Raw genomic sequence first — 19895 nt, forward strand, 5'->3', positions numbered from 1 at the left:
TGGCAAAACATGTCATGAGCCATAAAATGTCATAAAAATGTCATAGTATAGTAAGGCATAAAAATGTCAAAAAACATCATAGTATAGTAAAGCATAAAAATGGCAAAAAACATCATACTAAAGTATGTCATAAAAACGTCATAGTATAGTAAGGCATAAAAATGGCAAAAAACATCATAGTATAGTAAGCCATAATATCTAAAAAAAAAACATCACAGTATAATAAGGCATGAAAATGGCATAAAAGCGTCATAGTAAGCCATAAAATGTCATAAAAACGTCATAGTATAGTATGCCAAAAAATGTCATAAAAACGTCATAGTATAGTATGCCAAAAAACGTCAAAAAACATCATAGTATAGTAAGGCGTAAAAATGGCATAAAAAAGGCATGAGCCATAAAATGTCATAAAAATGTCATAGTATAGTAAGGCATAAAAAATGTCAAAAAACATCATAGTATAGTATGTCATAAAAGCGTCATAGTATAGTAAGGCATAAAAACGTCCAAAAACATCATAGTATAGTAAAGCATAAAAGTGGCAAAAAACATCATACTAAAGTATGTCATAAAAACGTCATAGTATAGTAAGGCATAAAAACGTCAAAAAACGTCATAGTACAGTAAGTCATCAAAACATCATTATATGTCATAGTATAGTGTGGTAGAATTTTGTGGATTAATTATTATGGCCTTTTTTTGCTTCCATATAAATTGTCTGGAAATCAATATGAAGCAGGATTAAGACTGAGAAAGTCTTCTCATCTCAATCTGCTGTTTATTATAAACATCCCAGTTTTCAAAATAACATGAACGCGCAATTTACGGTAATGTAATGTGATGAACTGTATAGGTGGAATTGTGTACAAAAAATTCTGTTGCATTTTTATGTAGCATTTGATTTATGTTGGTCTGTTTAATGCTCCACCAGGTACCAACTGCTAGCGTGACCATTGAGGGTGCATCAGCCCTGAACAGGGTCCGCTGGTCTTCAGGAGGGAAGGAAGTGGCTGTGGGTGACTCAGAGGGCAGAGTCTGGATCTACGACACTGGAGAGGTAAAGATAATAATTATGCACTTCAGAAATGGATGAATTGTCTAGTACATGTACTATAAAGCAGAAACATACTCATGTCTGTGAGCAGATTCTTTTTTGGTACCCAGAAAAAAGAGCAGTGTGAGCGCTCATTGGTTTGAGGTACAGGTTAATCATTACAGAACAATAACTGTGACATTTTATGTTTCTCACATAAAACATCGATATTTTTGCAGCCTGCCTTGGTTAAAAATTTTTACAAATCTGCTCCTTGTTGTTGGATTTACTTAGTGTTCTCTGATGCAAAGAGCCCCTGGTTCTCGCGGACTTCGTTTTCAAACAATCAAAAATGAATTACACCCTAGGTGCCAAAAGCATGAGTGGAATACAGAGACCAAAATGTATTGCACTGTTGCAATTAAGTTGTTTTACAGTAAATTGAGAGATTTTAGTGCCCAAAATTTGAGTATGTTGTTTTGCTAAATGAAACATCAGTAATACATCCCTCTCTCCTGATTTCACCAAAATAAAGTGTCATGTGGTGGGCAGTTACGCATGTAATAGTGACTAAATCTAGATTTTACACACATATGCATTTGCTGCTTTTTCAGACTTTAGTGTTTCATGTATATTTGGTACATTTTGGACCACTGGGTTTGTTGAAAGACAGGCACTAATAGAGGAGAAATAAGTGCATTTTTCTCACAGTAAAACCTCCACATGCACCACAACCAACCATTTTAGGTCTTGTAGCCCTGTATGTTTACCCAACTGTCTGCATTGCGATGGATGTATGTGTTTGATTTTTTTTTTCTCCTCTTTCGTGTCCCTGTAAAATGGCCTCCACATGACTTTGCCATCACCACAAAGCGGCCAACCACTCTGCCTGTGCCTGTATGTTCTCTCATGTTTGGAGGGCTCTGGTTAGGATCCCCATGTGAGGGCGCGTTAGCCTAGCCACTTGGCTAATTTTAGCCCTTTTTTTTTGTTGTGTGGTAAGTTGGAGAGAGGCTGAGCTGAGCTGGTGGCCTCCATGCTGGGTTGATGGTAACGAAGAGTCATCAATAAAAGTTAGCGGGGTTGAAAGGTTTTATGACTCCAAAGAGGAGTGTGTGTGTGGTGGTGGTGCTGGGGGTATTTATTTCACTAGAAACTCCTCCTATAGAGCTAAAACTAGGAACAGCATGAATAAGAAAAAAAGAGATGCCAGCAATTCCATCCAGAGCAGTGCGGTACTAAGACCAAATGCAAACCTTGAGACAGTTCCAGGAAAGCAAAACACCAAATTATTTTATATCAGTATTACTTTACTCAGTACAAATTAGTTTTAGGTCATTTATCAGCAGGGATTAGGGCTGTTTTGATTATCCCTCTACTGGTGTTGCTCTGTATGGAAAGTCCAGATCAGGGACAGTGGTCTGATACAGTTCCATGACATGAAAATGTTTTGGACCTGCTGCTTTGACAACAGAGAATCCAACAGTGTTTCCTTAACATTCGAGCTGCTGTTAAAACGCTGCTAATGCCGAAGTCACTCAGGCACCATATAGATGATGTTCTGGCAGAGCCCCCTGCTGCGGCCAGACCAGCTCTGTGGGGGGTTGGAGGGTTCAAAATGGCTGCCTCCCTCCCCCTGGTTCCTGTTTAATTACAGCCTGGCCATGCAAAGCGGTTGCAGACAGCTTGGGTGGCGGCCGTGGCTTCTGTCCCACTCACTCTGACTCCCACAGTGTACGACCATAGCTACACACTTAAAGAGCAACAACATTCAGTTTGACAAGTCCTTTATTAGCCCTATGCTCTCTGCAGTTGGTATGCTAGCAGCATGGCTGTCGGGATGATAAGGTCAATTGTTGAGCCTCACATCTACCACGGCTGAAGACAGCGTTCTGGCATTCAGAACAAAAAGTTGAAGGCTCCTCTGATGTCGCTCTGCACAGCAGTTTATGATACGATGTGATTGGATTTTACATCTCTCGGACATTGTCACAGCAGCAACTATTGTAAATGTTTTTACTAATAGTAATCCACCAGGAATGTGTGCTTGCATGTATCTGATTGGTTAACACAGTACATTGCCAGAGGACAACACTTTGAGCTGCGGCAAAAAATGAGGGTGGTTCAACTTTTTTGCCGGACAACCCCGATTTGGAATTCCTGCTGCACCACTGTACTGTCCCCACTCAAACGCAGACCTGTCTACCTTTATGCATTTCCTGTAGCAGGTACACATTTTGACATAACAGTACGCTGGTGCGATTTGTCACCCTCAAGTATGCAAAAAGCTGATGGCGCCAGGTGAGTTTCACCAGTTGTGCAGTACTGAAGTCTTTCTTCAAAGTTGGCAGGTCTGCAAACGAGTGAGAGGGAGTGAGAGTGATATTTCATGCAGAGCTAAAGTCGCTCTATTTTTATTGATTTCCCATAATTGTAGCCAGTGGGATTATTTATAAAATAGTCTTGAGTAAAAATGAAGGAGGTAATTCTTTGGTATCCTAACAAGCAGTGACAGTAGGAGTTCTGTTACCAAGCAAACATCCAGGTGTGGTGCAGACATCACCACCATGCAGATGTGTCCACCCAGTGCTTAATGCCATGTACCTGTGTTTCTGTTATGCTTCCTCCAGCTGTCCGTGGCTCACACTGACGACTGGGCGCGCTTCGCCCGCACCCTGATGGAGATCCGTGCTAACCGGGCGGATGGCGAGGAGGAGGGGCCTATGGAGCTGGCTTCATAGAACAGGACTCCAAACCAAAGTGGAGTAAATCAGAGACCTGGTGTGCTTTTATTGGTGTCACTGTAGCATGTGCTTCTCACTCAGATTTGTGTTTCTCCACCTTCATGTTCATGTTCCTGTCTGGTCCAAAGAAGACCACACTTTTATTGTATTTTTTGCATTGTAAATGCAAACTGTCTATTAATGGGTAAACTGTTGACTTCTACTAATTTGTCCAGTCTTATTTATTCGTTTAATGAATTAAGGTGATTTGTTGCTTGCAACTCGTGAGCCTACAGTATATACAAAGTGGCAGCCTTATGAAGATATGTGTACTGTAACGACGCTTTGCACTACCGTGAAAATAAAGCAGGGTCCATAGAGTAGTCACGTATTGTTTACAAAATGTCACGTTCACTTTCTGTTGTGCTTCTTTTCTCTGTATTAAACCTGCATGCAACACATTCCTGAAATATTCCAGATGGAGTTAGTGTGGTGACGTTTTCACACGTGGGGCTTTGTGGCTGCTCGATGTCAGTGTTTCAGGGTGTCAGAAACAGAATCAAGTGTGGTTTTGACACTTTTGTCTTTTGTCCTGAACGAGAGCTACAACTGTATATTCTAACAAGAGGTATATTGTAATGCAGAGTGCTCGCTGTTAAACCTGCTATGTTTACCATTAAAGCATAGCTGATGAACTGATGTCTTGCCTTTTCTTCTGTGCATTCAAACAATGGGAATGAAAACTCAGGCATACGTTCAGTTTACTAATATAAGTTTCTCTTTACTCTCAGTAGACATGTTGCTGCCATACGTACAGTAAGGCACAATTATTACACACCATCTGTGACTCCTACATTCTCTGTACTGTACAATTTTAAATACTCAGTCATGACACACTACAGAACTGCAGTGGGTGCCAGCTCTCTCTTTCAGATATTTACACATCTGCATACATGTAGACCTGAAACCAAACATCTTACAACAGTAAACATTGTGTACAGTCAGAATGTTACACTGTGTCTTTACATTCAAGTACTTTTTGGTCATGTTCTTTTGGATACATTTGATCAAATGAGCAACTCAGGATCAAAACAGCCGTATAGATATGAAAATATGTCTCTGGATATCTCATATATACAGAACTGCCACATTCATGATCAATAAATCCTTCTTCAGCCAGCTATATGATCATATGAGGAATGTGCTTTTGATTATATAGCAACAATAGGAAGACACTGGAAAGAGCTGCAGCTGTATGTAGTTATTGATGCTATTTTCCAAAGCAGTTAAGGTATATTTCAACATCTGCCAGCCCTTCTACTGCCTGTGTGCATATACTGTACCAGCTAAACTGTATGAAAAACAAAACCGCATTTTAATACAACTCTATAACAATGTCAATCAAAGGTGAAACAAATGCTGCACAAGTTCTACAAAGAGTTTTCTCTGAGTAACCCATGCTAATCGGCTCACCAATTAATGTAGCTGCATACACACTACTATATATATATATATATTTATTTATTTATTTAAGAGAAAATAAATAACTTTAAATAAGTAACTTAAAATACTACAAACAATGACTTTTGTACGAAAAACATTCAAGCCCTCTCTTTCGCTTCACTTACCCCCGCCCCCACCTGTGGATTGATTCAGGGGGTGTTTGCAGGGGCTGGTGCCGCTGTCGCCACCGTGTAGCGTGGGAGATGGAGTCCAAACTTGCTCTCGATGCCAGCGAACGTGGCCACGGCCAACCTGAAGCCTCCGATGTGGTCGGGGTTGGGCGCCGGCAGGCTGATCCGAGACTTGGGGGTGGGCTCCGAGCCAGCCGGCTTTCTGTGGTGTGGAGAGAGCGAGAGAGACAGACGGAGGACGAAGCCAGAGGCACAGTGAAACAGGAGGAGGAGAAAGGCAATGCAAAAAGGTGGTGGTGGAGTAAAAGGCAAAACTGTTAAACAACATAAACATGGTGCAAGATGTTATTTTAACCAAACAGGGCAGAAAGTGAGTGTTCACAGACCGGAGTTTTATTATTATTATTATTAAATCTTAAATTAATATTATCGTAGTAAACACAGTTTCACCACAGAAATAAAAAATCTTGATAGAAAATCAAAGGTGGAACAATTAAAAATTTCTCCCTTTAAACAGAACTGAACCAAATCCCTCAGTGATTTCACACCGAGCTCTGTGATTCGCTGCCAACACGTCACGGACAGCAAAGAAATACAGATGAACTCACTCCAAACCGCACTGACTGTTCACTGGATCTGCAGTTGATTTTGTTTCACTGTGAGCCTTTGGGAGAAAGGCAGCTTCATATAAAAGTAATGAGCCATCCAGCCAATACATGCGTGTGCAACACAGTCTCAGCTGTCCATTAAAAGAAGAATTTTTTTAGTCATTTCTGAGAGGTTCACTGCCTCTGTTCCCCATTGGACCTTTTAAACATCAGAGAACTAGAGGATTATTCCTGAGAGTGACCTATTTGGACGAGGAGAATGAGCTTGTTTCAGTCCCAGTAGTGGGGGAGCGTACGTGTACAAGTCTGTCTGACCTGATCACAGAGCTGTAAAACTCTGGAGTTTGACAAAATTGTCACATCCCGACCTTTGAGCAAGGGCTTCAGTCTGTCAACCTATGTGCACGGAAATTATTTTTGGTCTTGTGGCTTTTCTTTTTCTGGGATGAACGAGATGTAGTACTGTCTTCAAAAAAAAAAAGAAAAAGGAAAAAAGAAATGTCTGAGATTAGGAGATTAGGGGAATTGAAGTTTTGGTGCAGCTGAGAGTTTTGTAATGACAGAAACAAGTGAAGGTAGTTAGTAAAACAGATTGAGACTTACTGTCCTCCAAAGTCGACATAGAACCAGCGCTGCAGGAGTTCATAGGTCACAAGAGTCACTCCGAATTGAGGCGAGGACCGAAACACTCGAGCTGCAGGAGGGAGTAGAAATGAGTTTACTCAAATTCATAGACACACAAGTGTATAATCAAGGGCTTAGAATTGGGCACAATTAAGTCTATTTCTTGCATTTATATACATTTAAATCAATCAAGCAAATAATAGATTATGATTAAATTATCATAATATAATAATAATGGTAGTATAACAAAAAAATCTAAATGCAGTATAGTTTCTTTTCATTTCCATGTGATGCCAAACTTTTGGGCCATCTTACATGGGATGAAAAAACATTTATTGAACATCAAAAAATGTATCTTACAGTAACACATATAAAATCAAAATAAAATAAAAGGTTAGGTGCAACATTACATGTATGTCTATAAACCTTAAATATATATTCAAATGACATATATTCATGTGAAGAATAAAAGAAAAAGTAAAGTGAACGACAGAGGACAGAACAGAAAAGCTACAAGCTTAAACTTTATCCTGATAAATGGCCTTTTCTTTATCTGCCAGATTTTCTGGCTAATTTAAATGTTTAGTCTGTAAACAGCCAACTCACTCTTAAGCGATCATTCATGTTTACAAAATAAAGTTTTGTTTTTATCTTCCTAAACAGAATGTTGCCTGGTTCCCAGTAAAAACATCACTTAGACAGTACTTGGAACAAATCAGCTTTCCTTCTTCCACACTGACAAACTGTCCAGTGTAAAGTTTGTACATGTAACAAGTCCGTACAAACATATTATTAATGCCCTACATTCGAATGACATTATAATATGTTGAAAATATGTAAAAACAAAGAGCACAGTCCTTTGCTGCTTTATCTGTTCAATTCTAGCACCGTTTTAGGAGAATATTATCCATAAATAGAAATACAGATTAAATCCTTTTATCCCCACAAAAGCATGAGGAGGTGATGCAAGTCCTTTTTACATCCCTTTTCCTTTTCTCAGGTTGTATACGGCCTCACAAGCTCCACCATACGTCAGGTCAACCTGTATGTAGCCTGAGAGGCAAAACCCAGGCACAAAAAGGCTGCAGGGCTGTTGCGGCTGCTTGTAAAGTGTATTTTTGTGAGTAAGGGTAATAACTGAAGGCGACTCACATGAGCATATCTACATTTTTGTCCAGCTTTATGAGCTTCTCTCATCTTGTTTATGGCAGCCGGACTGAAAAGCTCAGAGATTTTTGTAAAATCAAACTTCTAACTGTAGAAGTGTGGGGGTTGGAAAAAATGGGTTTGAAATTATATTCACAGCTCTGTTTTATGTCATTAGATGTTTTATTTCATGAATGTACCTCCAGCTCCTTTCCAGAAAGCGCGGGGCCCCTCTTCTCTGAGGATCTTCCAGAAGCAGTCCACCAGGCCACTGTAGGTGGTCTGACCGGCGCGTGCCGCCACCTGTAGCCTGGTCTTGATCACGTCTGCTGGGGTCACCAGAGAGGCTGCTGGCATGCCTGGACACAGAAATGCAAAAGCTGTTCAGACTTGCGTGATGTTGGATGTGTTTGATTCTAAATAGAGCACATATTTAAAATCACTCTCAAACACATGAGCTGATTTGCAGAAAGCAGCCATCAGTGACTGACTGAAATCTTGCATATCATCGTAATTGCATCTGATAGAGTGGTTTCAGCGCTCTTTGTTCCCTCTTTTAAAACACGTCATCTTGGAACTTGACCATCTTGCAGCAAGTCTGCCGCATACGTACACTATACACAAGTAGGGGCCAGTTCCTATCACTTCGACATCGACCAATCCATACCACCAGCGAGGCCATTATTTAATCTCTACTTTTTTTCTTCCTTTCCTCTCTCTCCCACTTTTCTTACAGGCATTTGAAAGGGGCCAGACAATGGACGGTAATGACAGCAATGCACACTGTGCCCCGTGCGCCGCTGAAAGTGACTAGCTGACTGAAGGGAGTGACTGCAAAGTCCCCACTCCAGCCACTTCAGCCATGAATGGGCTCAATCATTGATGGCTCGGTCATTACCATCAACTGCCCTCTTGACGATTTAGTCTGACTTCTTGGTTTTTGTAACGGCCAAACGAGCTATTCAGCAAGCCTGATCAACTCAGCATTAGGTAGCAGACTAGCAACCGGTGGAGACTGACCACCTGCACTGAACTGAGGAGAGGAGAGGGGAGGGATCTGAAGTATAGCTAATGTAGTAACTCTGACCCTGCAAATGCAAATATTAACAATTGCAGTTTTGAACTGCAGAATAATGGCACAGTGGTTTATCATTTGATACCAATTCTTTTTAATTTGGTATAGGGACATTCTATTGATACTATATCCTCAAATATCAATTATTTAACATTTCTTTGAAGTCTTAAAAGTCTGAGATGAATATACAGTATGATCATAGGGCTGAAACTATTATTTTCATAACAGATTAATCCTCTTAATCTATTGATTTTTATAGCCATATAAATTTGCCTCAACATGCTTTACAATCTGTACAGTAGCCTATATGGCAGCTTCTATCCTTAACCGTCAGTTCTGATAAAGAAAACCTCCCAAAAAAAAAAACCCTTTAACAGGTAAAAAGTGGAAGAAACCTCAGGAAGAGCACAGAGGAATGGTTCCTCCTCCAGAATAGACAAAGATGCAATAGTTACTGTATATAAAGTAGCAAAATTACATTATGGAAAATCAAGATGACAATATTACTACGTCCAAACAAACATAATGTCAAAATATGTGAAAAACGCCCATCACAATTTCCCACAGGTCTTGGTGTCTTCAGAAATTTTGTCCATAAAACAGTCTGTAGTTAAAGCTGCTATGTGCAGGTTTTGTACACAAACAAAAATAATGTTTAGATTCAGTATTTCTCACCAAAAACCATCATGTTTATCCTTGAGATCTTAAAAAAAGTGCTGAATGCATTTCCTTCCTCATAAAACATTTACAGCCCATTTGAAAAAAATTTTTTAAAATCATGCATTTCTCACATCCATGTTTGCTTGCTAGCAGTCTTCCTCATCTTTGCCTTTGTGTCATAACGTGGCAACGCACCGACAAACTGGGGATCAGTGGAACAGCTTAATGTGAACTGTGCCACCGTGTACTGAATTGTGCCACCGCGTACATTGTTCCATAGCACTATTATTAGTGGTCAAAAAGCCCACAGGACACCTTTAACATTTGTAGAAAACGGAGAAAAGCAGAAAACACTGACTTTTAAGAAGCTAGAAGCAGCAAATGTTTGAATGAAAAGTGACTCAAACGATTAAATGATTATCATAATAGTTGCAGATTACTTTTCTGTCAGTTGACAAATCAACTGTTTCACCTCTACATGACTAGAATGATAATATTACTTTACCCTGTCATGAGACACAAGTGAAAACATTTGACTTGACGTCATTAATATTCATTCCAAATTTCATGGCAGTCTGGACAGTAGTTGTCAGGATACTCCTTTCACCCCACAGCCAATAAGACCAAAAACTTTCTCTCACGTACAGAGTTAATGTCAGTTAGAGATGGCCAACACTATGTTCTTCACAGAGCAGACTAATGCCTGGCTAAATAATGCTGTACAAACTGAGCGTGTAATTCAATTTCCTGTGCTGACTGTAAAACACTAATTGCCAGAATGCTGCAACCGCTGATAAATATATGTGAAAGCGTGATGATAAATGTGTCGATGTAACGAAAAAAATAAAGAAATCATGAGGCTCGTTTCAGCTCGGAGTCTGTGGGCCGTGGCTGCCAGTCTTGTGGTGAGAAACCAGAGTAAAAATGGAGGAGGGAGGGTGGATTTATGATTTTTCCGTGTTGTGCCGTGCCTCTGCGTCAAAAACAGAGTGCTGCTGACACATCTCTGAGGATTCAAAACAAATATTAAGTCTTTTATGCAAATGCTCTAAAGCTTTTTAACTTGGCAGGAGAGTGCTGGGCTGTTATTAGTGTTTTCTTTAGGATAAATCCAATATTAAAAGTCTGCTTTGAATAGATCATATTTTCAGGGAGATGATAAAGTTGTTAAGTCATCAGTGGATGTTTTGGTCCTTCTGGTCTCTTTGCTCATGTCTGTGGCCAAACTAATGCATATACAGGGCTGTGTACATTCCTACAGCGTGAACATGTATAAAGTATGCACAAGCATGTTTGTGCTACAGTGTGTGCTTTCTCGCATACATGTGTATGTGCATGTACAATATATTGGGATTGGAAAGCCTGGTTGGCAGGCATGTGAGGCGCTTCCCTGCAGCAGAGCTCCAAAACCCCAGTCCCCAATCACTGAGCAGCGCTCTAATTAGCAGCTACCGCCATGGAGCCTGCGGTCAGAGGCTGCCTGGCTTCCAAACTTTGAGCTCTGCTACTGTTACTGCAGGCTCGTGAAAGTCTGAGGAGAAGGCAGAGTGAGACCTGCTCGCACTCTTTGTTCAAAAGTGGAGCACACCAAAGATTTTATTTCCTAAACTTCAGGGTTGTGCACATTGTGTCAGGGACTGAAGCTGACTTTTCTGGCTCACAACGGACAATAAGATATTTTACAGAATACTGTATTTTCATGAGAAAGTCACAGGCACACTCTACATGGTTACGTTATTAAAATACAACATGGGTTTATATATAGATACAGTTTGTCAACAATTACAATATTGTAATAATTGATTAAAGAAAAATGCAGCCTTTAAAATACCTGATTATAAATTTTATAATTTTTCATTTCTCTATTGATAATCTTTTTCCCTCCTGATACTGAATAACAATCTCTCTTTTCCCCAAATCTAAAATCTCTTCTCACACTGTAGACATCATTTTTTTGAAATGTAACCTGAGGACAGGGATTGTTGTGCTGCTAAAAACTGAGTAATGGATGTAACTGATAGTAAAAACACTAAATTCTATAGTGACATTGATAAAGTAATTGTATTTGATTTGGATCAGTCACATCTGGACAATACCTGATCCATCTAACACGGTCAGTACTTTCCAATTAGGTGCAACTCTATTTCCTCACCCCAGAATGAAAAATTATTGTCCTAATCTGACAAATCCATAAATTTCTTTCTAAATCATGCTGCACAAAAGGCACACATAGATGCTTTTGATTTTGACTGTTTTTCAAGGACAGTGTGGGTAACAGTTCCTGCCCCTGTCTGCTTGAGTTTAAGGGCAGTAACGATGGTTTAGTAAGAAGGACTTTACCTGCCAGAGCTCCAGCAAACAGCATCTTGGCTGGCCCTATCCTCCCGTCCTCCTCAGTTAGGTAAGCCTTGGTGTGAGCATAGCAGGGAAAGTAAATGGCTGAGAAGGGGATGTCCCGCAGAAAACAAGCCTTGGATCCCTGAAGAAAGAGAGTTAGAGAGGAGGAGAAAGAGGTATTTTAGGTCATAATATTGGGTTTAGAGTCAAACTCTCATAAAGAGAAAACAAAGACAAGTATAAACAGAAAAGGGGAGCAGAGAAAGAGTGATGGGGCTCAGAGAATTCAAACCTTGACTTCTTGCTCTGGGCTTGGAAGATGGATTGTGTTTTTTTTTTTTTTTCCAGCCACAATATGAAATATCAACTGTCTGTTCACAAAGCAGATATTCAAGAATCAACTGATGTCACCGCCAAAGAAATGATTTCCAAAAGACTCCTGGATCTCTTTTGGTGCAGTGAAATATTGACCACAACGTGCCAGAGAAATCATGTCTCTGCATATGCAAACGATCTGTGTCCACAGCAGCAGGTGAGGGAGGCAGCTCCAAGAGCAAAGCTGACAAAAGAAAAAAAAAAAAAAAATTGTGGGAAAAGCAGAGAAAGATAGACTGGCTGACGAAGATGGCTCCTTGTCTGCCACTGTAAACAACACTATATCATCAAGCCTATTAAGTTTCCTGCTGTATTTCAAGCCTGTTGGCACGGTGCCACCGTCTTGATACAGCAACTACAGTCAACAGAAGGCGTTTAAAGAGCTGGGCAGGGTCTCCCTGTTTTGGATAGGCTTCATTTAACTCCTATGGGATAATCCTTTAGTTCCTACACACACAGGCAGAGAGAGACAGAATTGGCAGATACCTGGGCTATCTCTTTCCCTCTCTTTCCTCTGGCACTTCTTGTCTGCCTGTCCCTCCTGCTCACTGACTGGGGCCCGAGCGGCTGCTGAAAGCTGGGAGATTCTATCGAGGCAGGACAGACAACCAGCGTCACAGGGACTGGGACTGGAAGCCTTAATATCAGGGTGCTAGTGTTGGGTTGGGTAATGCACTTGCAGAGCAGCAGCTGAGTGGGAGTGTGTATATACAGTGCTTTTACACCAAGATGAAATGCAATTCAGAACAGGCAAAATGCCTCTGATGTACTTCTACACATAAGTAGACTTATATACAATGACTACATATATTTTAAACATCATCTGGATCCATATTCTTACAATGACAGCTTTCCCCCTGTGATGAATGGTGGCGCTAGTGCGTTAGCCACCCTACCAACCGGTAGCTCCACCAGAGGAGGGTGAGCGTCAGGATAATTACCCTGACAAAGGCTGCTCTGTGCCTGGGTGCAGCCCCTCCGGAGCCAGCCCGTCTGGGGCTTGCAGGCTGAAGCTCGTCTCCTCCCCACCTCCCCTCCACCACCACCACCAATACCGCTACTGCTTTCTCAATGCACTTTGTCTCCTCTTTATGCATGGACCAGGAGACGAATGCAATGAAGTGTGCATGCACGCATTGACACACACTCTTTTGGGTAACGTAGCATTCTCTCAGACTGTAGTTATATGGACACTCCAACATGGTCATAAACTGCTAGGAGTGAGCACACAAGCACTCAAACACAGGAACAGTAGGCAGGTAGAAAGAAACAAGAGGAGGCACCACGTTCTTTTACAGCCTTGTTAAGAGACCCAAAAGGTTTACATGGAATTTGCTTGTGCTGACCGGTGGTCACGTCAGCCGTGTAGTAAATAATGGGCAGACAGTCAAAATGTATGTCCTGTCTAAGGAAGGCTTGATCTTCATTGAAAAACTGTTTACTACTTAGAATTTGACAACACAAGTGCCATCGTTTTACTTAAATAAAATGAGGCAAATTAATCCAACCCCAGGTATGAGATTGACATTTTCACAGTTGATTGTGTTTACAGTCGAGGCAGAATCTCTCCTGCCAAGCTCCATTAGGATTTATTTATGTAATTTAATTAGACATGCTCTGTTTCACCCTGAGGGCTAATGTCCCTGTCTAGCCAGTTAAGCTGCTAATGTTAGCGGTAGCCACAGCTCGTTCACTGACTCCTACAGCTCTTCTGTCTAAGTGGTACCATCACAAAAAAAACCAAAAAAAAAACACTGTAACCGTGCACCTCACTGGCACAAACAGACTGTCGTAGGAGTCATAATATTTATAGGGGAAGTTAGAATAAAAATACAGGAAATATTCTTTAAAACACACCAACACTATAATATTGCTATATTAGCCCATAAAATGACACTGTAATCTTTCACACTTTACAATGCGTTGGTGCATAATATCACACAACACTAATATGTTCAAACAGTGCACTGTAATTTTTAGCCCCTGTGCCATTGAAAAATACCAATTATGGCAATTAAGGTTAAATACAGCTTTTAACATAAATTGTGCTTTTTTTTGCTCTTGAACAGAAGACCACATGGAATTGTTGATTTAAATGATAGCTGATGTGGGGTAATGTAATATGTATAATTGTACAATAGGTAATAGAAGAATCACATACAGTATGATTTACACAACAGTAATGGCAAATAATGGATTGTTGTGAAGTTGTGAGAATGGATACTGGACATCTGGCAATGATTTGCCAAATAATTTAACTTGAATTTAGCGTTACATAAAATATAGCTCTGGGCATCCTCCAAGGGTGTACCTTTCATTTAATGATAAATGTGATTTTCAATTTAAAAATTGGAAATCTCCTGAATACAGTGATGTTTTCTCTCCAAGTCCTCTATCATTAAAGTAGTCAAGTAGTCAATGTCCAGTATCCTTTGACTTATATGTTACTGTGATCTGATCTTTTAACTGCTTCAGTGTCATGACTTGTCTCTAAGTGAACATTTTAAACACTGCATCTCCCGTCATCTTTTCTGGGAAAGGAATTAATGAGCTTCATGCTGACAAATCACAGCGGACAGAGACAAATGAAAAAGGGGGTTTGTGAATGTTGACTGACATGAAACCAACAGGCTGCTGTTCTGTTACAACACTCATCAGTTTAAACCAATGCATTTGAAATATATATAATAAGACATCAGAGCATTTTATTTTGTAGAAACCCCCAAATGCCCACCTGACCTGATTTCCAAGGTTTCAATTAGTTTGCAATTGCAATATTTAACACTGTGAAAAATACACACATATCACTTTCACACCAATAGCGCAAGTTCAAGCTAGCACATAGCTAGGCCATTATTTCCAATGGAGAGAGTAATGGGGAGAGTGCTCTGCCAGGAAGCTGCGTGACCCATAGCAGCACACACTACAGTGATTTCCTATTAGGTCAAAGTTCAACTAAATTGAACAGTGACCTCCACTGTGTCCAGTTGGATACTTGAATTGGTGGGTCTGACAACTTTACCAACATTTTTTAGGCACTTTATTCCTTTATAAGACAGTGACAGTAAAGAGATGACAGGAAATGATGGTAGAGACATGCAATATGGTCCCCAGTTAGGGACATGGAGTCCCTAGTTCAGCGCCTTAATCCCTTGGCCACCACAGCAACCCGACAGTTATAATTTTACTGTGGAAAAAAAAAGTAGGAAAGTACATTTGTGCATCTCAGAATTCTCTTGTTATGTAACTCTACTCTCTAATCCTAAAAGGACCTGAGCAAAAAAATCTCAAGCATGGCAGAAAACACCAGGTTAGAAAATAAATTTTGTAAAGGAAAATTTTGTAAAATTAACTGCTGAATCCTACTTTCTTGTGGGAAAAAATCTGTTTATATTTCAAAAGAGAAGTTGGATGATTCTCTCTCTAATTCTGCATGTGCTTATTAATATATAAACATATAAACATTGCATTTATACGTTTATATGTTAAAACTCTGTATTCTGCGCAAATCTGATCTAACAAGATAACACCACACTTGTTCTAATACTGCAACAGAGTCATGAGAAAAGGCATTTTTGTTAAGGTGCAATATGTGGATCAAACATGGGATCACACATCGAGCCAAACAGCTACACAGAAAATGCATGTGAACTGCATCAGCTGCACATGAGCCTTTAGTGTCCAGTTGCATTTTGTGTGATGATCTTGCACCTCTGACCTCATCATTGTTTCCCACCTTGTAAAGTCCGAAAAAGCCGAGGTCCCTGATGACGGACAGGGCGCTGACCCTCGGCCCTGTGGTGATCTCTCCAGCCACCTGCAGACGAATCTTTACTATCTCCAGAGGGTTGGTGAAGATCACCTGGGAGCCGCCAGCCTGAAGGAACACAGTGAAAAAAAGAAATCAACAGAGTGAACTTAGAGAAAACAGAAAAGGATTAGGTACTGATATAGTGATATGCTGCTGCAAATTAAACTCAATTTAAATGTCAGTTACGACAATGATTAATGTGAGATTTTGTGTGTTCCACTCAAGACAGGTGTTCATTTCAACATTTCAACATGGCACACAAAAACATTATGACACAATCAAGAGAAAAAAATTTTCTGTTATCTTGCTTGTACACGCAGCAAGTGATGTAACTTAACAATAGTGCCGCCTCAGCAACCAGCTGCAAAACAACCGCGTGAAGAGGAGGAAAGTACAGGAGAGTGCCGGGAAGTCCAACTGATGCAGTCGGGTCTGTCAGCTGTTTGTCTTCATCACACAGACCCTGCGGGGACTCTCTGACTTCTCTTTTACTCTCTAACCTCTCACTTTGCACTCTTCTGCAAACCTGTACTTGTGAAGGGAGGGCAACAATACTGCAGCAAGTTCAGACTGGTTCCTCTGCCTTTCAGGTCGGCAGGGCTTTTAAGTATTAGAGGTAACTGCTGTGGTAGAGTTGTGGCAAGACAAATGGTTAGCTGTATCTAGTCAGGGAGGATGACATGATGCTTCTAGATACTGAGAAATGTTTGGAGATTTTTACTTGGAAAATTGACTTCTCCTGACTTAATGTTGTTTAATCATTGTCCCTCTCTCTGTCTCTGACTTCCTCTCAAACTATCCCCCTCATCTTCTCTAATACTGTGTCTCTCTCGCTGCAGTTGCCCATGGTTACTGTAGCTACAAGCAAAAGGGCGGCACATCGCAATTAGATAGCAATCGGTTGCCATGGCGCCATTTCTGTCTTAAATAGGCCTAGTCTGTTTGTTGTTGTTTCTCTCCTTTTCTCCCCCTACTTCATTTGCTTGGTTATGAATGATGGATTGTTCTTGTCGCCCCTTGCCTTACGGGAAGGCATCAAGCTCCAATCTGCAACACGGGCAGTTCTTTTTTGCTAAAAGTCCCTCAGTTTTAAGTGTTGCCATATATTGCCTAAGAGAAGAGAGGGAGGAGGGAGAGACAGAGATCATAATCGTCTCATTGAAGGTGTGTGCAGCAGCTTTTTTTTTTTCCAGCTGAGTGTAGTGGGCTACAGCCTCCCTTCCAGACCAAACGAGAGGCTGTGAATAGCAGGAGGGCTGCTGCTCCAAAGCCGCTACATCTCACAGCTAACTCTTTATGACTTGTTTTATGGAAATAACCTAGTTGATTACATGCTGGCTAATAGCACAAGCATTAAGAGGCTATTGGCTCTATCCCATAGCAGGGTTGGCTGCTTCAATTGGATTCTAATGAGACTGGAGATGGAGATGTTGTTTACTCAAGGAGGGTAAACAACAACATTGTTCAGAGAGATGAATTCACAATTATACCTGACAACATGAGATAAAAAGAGTGACAGTGCAGAGCTTTTTTTTTCAATCCCACATTTCTATCAAATAATTCTGGAAAAACCTTTGAACCTCGAGGACAGAGAGGGAGGCGATTAGAAAAGAGAGAATCAGACAAATAAACAGAGAGAGCTAATGAGAGAGAGAAGGATAGTAAGAAAGAAACAGAGAGAGCAGTAGTCAAAACAAGAGAAGTGAGGGAAGGTCGAGGTTGAGGCAGCGAGGTTGAGGGTTGTGATTATGGAGTGACAGCGTCGGCGGCTCTCTGATGATTCCCAGGTAATTACAAGGCAAGGTGATCCTTAGAAACCTGGGACGTCAGCACCTTATGCACGCATCACAGCTCCTGGCTATGTGTGTGTGTGTGTGTGTGTACTGCAAAAAGAGCTTAGTAAAGTTTGAGGAACCCCCCCCCCTCTCTCACCACTCACTTAAGGCCATACAAGAGATTAGCACCAGCTAAACACATTACCCGACATCCATAAATAACAATCACACTTTCATTTGGACCTAACAGCCTTCATGCTGTATGTGCAGGTCCATGTGTGTGTGTGTGTCTTAGATTCAATGATAATGTTTTCATAATTCATGTCAGGCTTGAATAAGAAACCCATTACAAAGACTTAAATCAACCATGCAAACCTGTGATACATTTACAATGAAAATGAACAAAGTATTGGTGTATTTGGACTCACAGTCTTACCCCCACTCTTCCTTCAGCAATGACCCAGTAAGCATTTTGTGTAACTTAAGTCCTGAAATGCAGGCCAGTAACTGCCAGATAAGCATCCAGCCAGCTCAGTCAACGGAGCATGCCATTCTTACCAAATAATCATTAGAAACTGGCAACCCGCACTGGAGCTTAATGGTGCTGAGCCACAGGTTTAGAGAGGGGAAAGAGGAGGGAGCAGGAGGAGGAGGAGGAGGAGGTGAGGACAGGGAAGTGTAGGTGAGAAAAAGAGCGTATTTAAGAGGGCAGAGAAGAGTGAAAGGTGATAAAAAAAGATAAGCAATAAGAAGAAGAAAAAACAAGGACAGCAAAGAAAGGTATGAGGCAAAACAGCACATTAGAGGAGATAAAGAAGTTGTGTTGAGATACATTTACTACACAGAAAGTGAACATAAAACATTACTAGTCCCCTGTTCTTTCTCTTTCTTTTGCTTTATAGACTGTGGATCTGAGGCCGACACTGTGGTCCAAACCAACACTTTCACAGCTACCAAATGATATAAACAGATTTCATGTGCTGTGGCTGGAGCCTCACTAAAACAGGGTTCAGGAGGGTTCGACTTCTATGTGTGAGTGTGTCGGTGTGTGTGTGCTTGTGTGTGTGTGTGTGAGATAAAGTGGCAGGCAGAGTGCAGTGCCAGCACTAACACCGGGGCCTCAGCCAGGATGAAAGGAGCTGTCACGACGGCTCACGGAGGAAAAGAGGAAAAATCCATCCATCCACACTCCTCTCCACTACATTTATCCTCTCCCTCTGCCTCTGTTATGGTTCTGCTTCTGAATCCATATGGGTTGTATAAAAAAAAGGCAACCACTACTTTTCACACCCAGTACAGTGGAGAACACTTCTTTAGTATATTTGCTTTCCTAGAGTTACTGTACTGTTTTATTTCTGTCTCTTTCAAAAAACAAAATCGCCATCCAAAATTTAAATTACAGCAAATGTACCATGTGAAAACATTTCTTAAACGTATTCCAAGAACAAATAAGGTCAATTGAATGTGCCTGAGTGGAGCTAAACCCATAATGACTTGTGTATCCTGAAATACTTTGCTTTAGTGATCAGCATCAAAAGGGGCTTGAGTGAAAGACCTTCTTTCATTTGCTCGGCCTTGGAGGACTCACTGTGTGTGTGTGTGTGTGTGTGTGTGTGTGTGTGTGTGTGTGTGTGTGTATGTGTGCGTGTGTATGTGTGCATACATGGATTGTGGTTGGACTGTGACAGCTCAGTGATCAAAACCTATGATGGGAGGGGAGCAGGTAACAGACTGGAGGGGGGAGGGGGTCTCAGGTAGCAGCTGCTGTCAATCTTGGTCTCCTCCTTGTAAGTGTACACACGCGTGTGTGTGTGCGTGTGTGTGCACCTGTGTGCTCTTCTGTTTGTCATACATGCACACACTCTTGCGAGTGCGATGTACAGCATGTGCGTTTGCTCTTTCATGTGTGATCTCTACACGTTCCATCAACAAGCAGCGACTGCTGGCCTCCAAACAGGTCAGTGTCTGTCTGCTCAACTGTCAGAAGGGCGGCACTCAGAAAACAGGTAAACATAGTTAAGAGATGTATGCTGCCTTGGTACTGTACACACTGTCTATGTAGTGCACAGCATCATTTCTGCACAGTGCACTTTG

The 19895-nt window shown here is 41.0% G+C and overlaps 2 protein-coding genes across 23 annotated transcripts in view; one reads left to right on the top strand and one right to left on the bottom strand.

Annotated features, from left to right (window-relative positions):
- LOC130184154 (cytoplasmic dynein 1 intermediate chain 1) overlaps window positions 1-4455 on the top strand; it is a 66403-nt gene extending 61948 nt beyond the window's left edge. For all 21 annotated transcript variants that reach the window (XM_056399971.1, XM_056399975.1, XM_056399981.1 and 18 more), the window contains 2 exons: window positions 932-1057; window positions 3664-4455. In XM_056399971.1, the coding sequence (XP_056255946.1) occupies window positions 932-1057; window positions 3664-3774 (237 nt within the window). In that variant the 3' untranslated portion in view covers window positions 3775-4455. The remainder of the gene's footprint in view (window positions 1-931; window positions 1058-3663) is intronic.
- Window positions 4456-4516: 61 nt separating this feature from the next.
- Window positions 4517-19895, bottom strand: part of LOC130184293 (electrogenic aspartate/glutamate antiporter SLC25A13, mitochondrial) — a 47260-nt gene continuing 31881 nt past the window's right edge. For both annotated transcript variants that reach the window (XM_056400216.1, XM_056400217.1), the window contains exons 14-18: window positions 15952-16092; window positions 11844-11982; window positions 7969-8127; window positions 6602-6692; window positions 4517-5592 (exon numbers count right to left, since the gene is read on the bottom strand). In XM_056400216.1, coding sequence (XP_056256191.1) covers window positions 5409-5592; window positions 6602-6692; window positions 7969-8127; window positions 11844-11982; window positions 15952-16092 — 714 coding nt within the window. In that variant the 3' untranslated portion in view covers window positions 4517-5408. The remainder of the gene's footprint in view (window positions 5593-6601; window positions 6693-7968; window positions 8128-11843; window positions 11983-15951; window positions 16093-19895) is intronic.

Source organism: Seriola aureovittata, chromosome 16 (assembly GCF_021018895.1).
Source record: "Seriola aureovittata isolate HTS-2021-v1 ecotype China chromosome 16, ASM2101889v1, whole genome shotgun sequence".
NCBI classification, from domain to species: Eukaryota; Metazoa; Chordata; class Actinopteri; order Carangiformes; family Carangidae; genus Seriola; species Seriola aureovittata.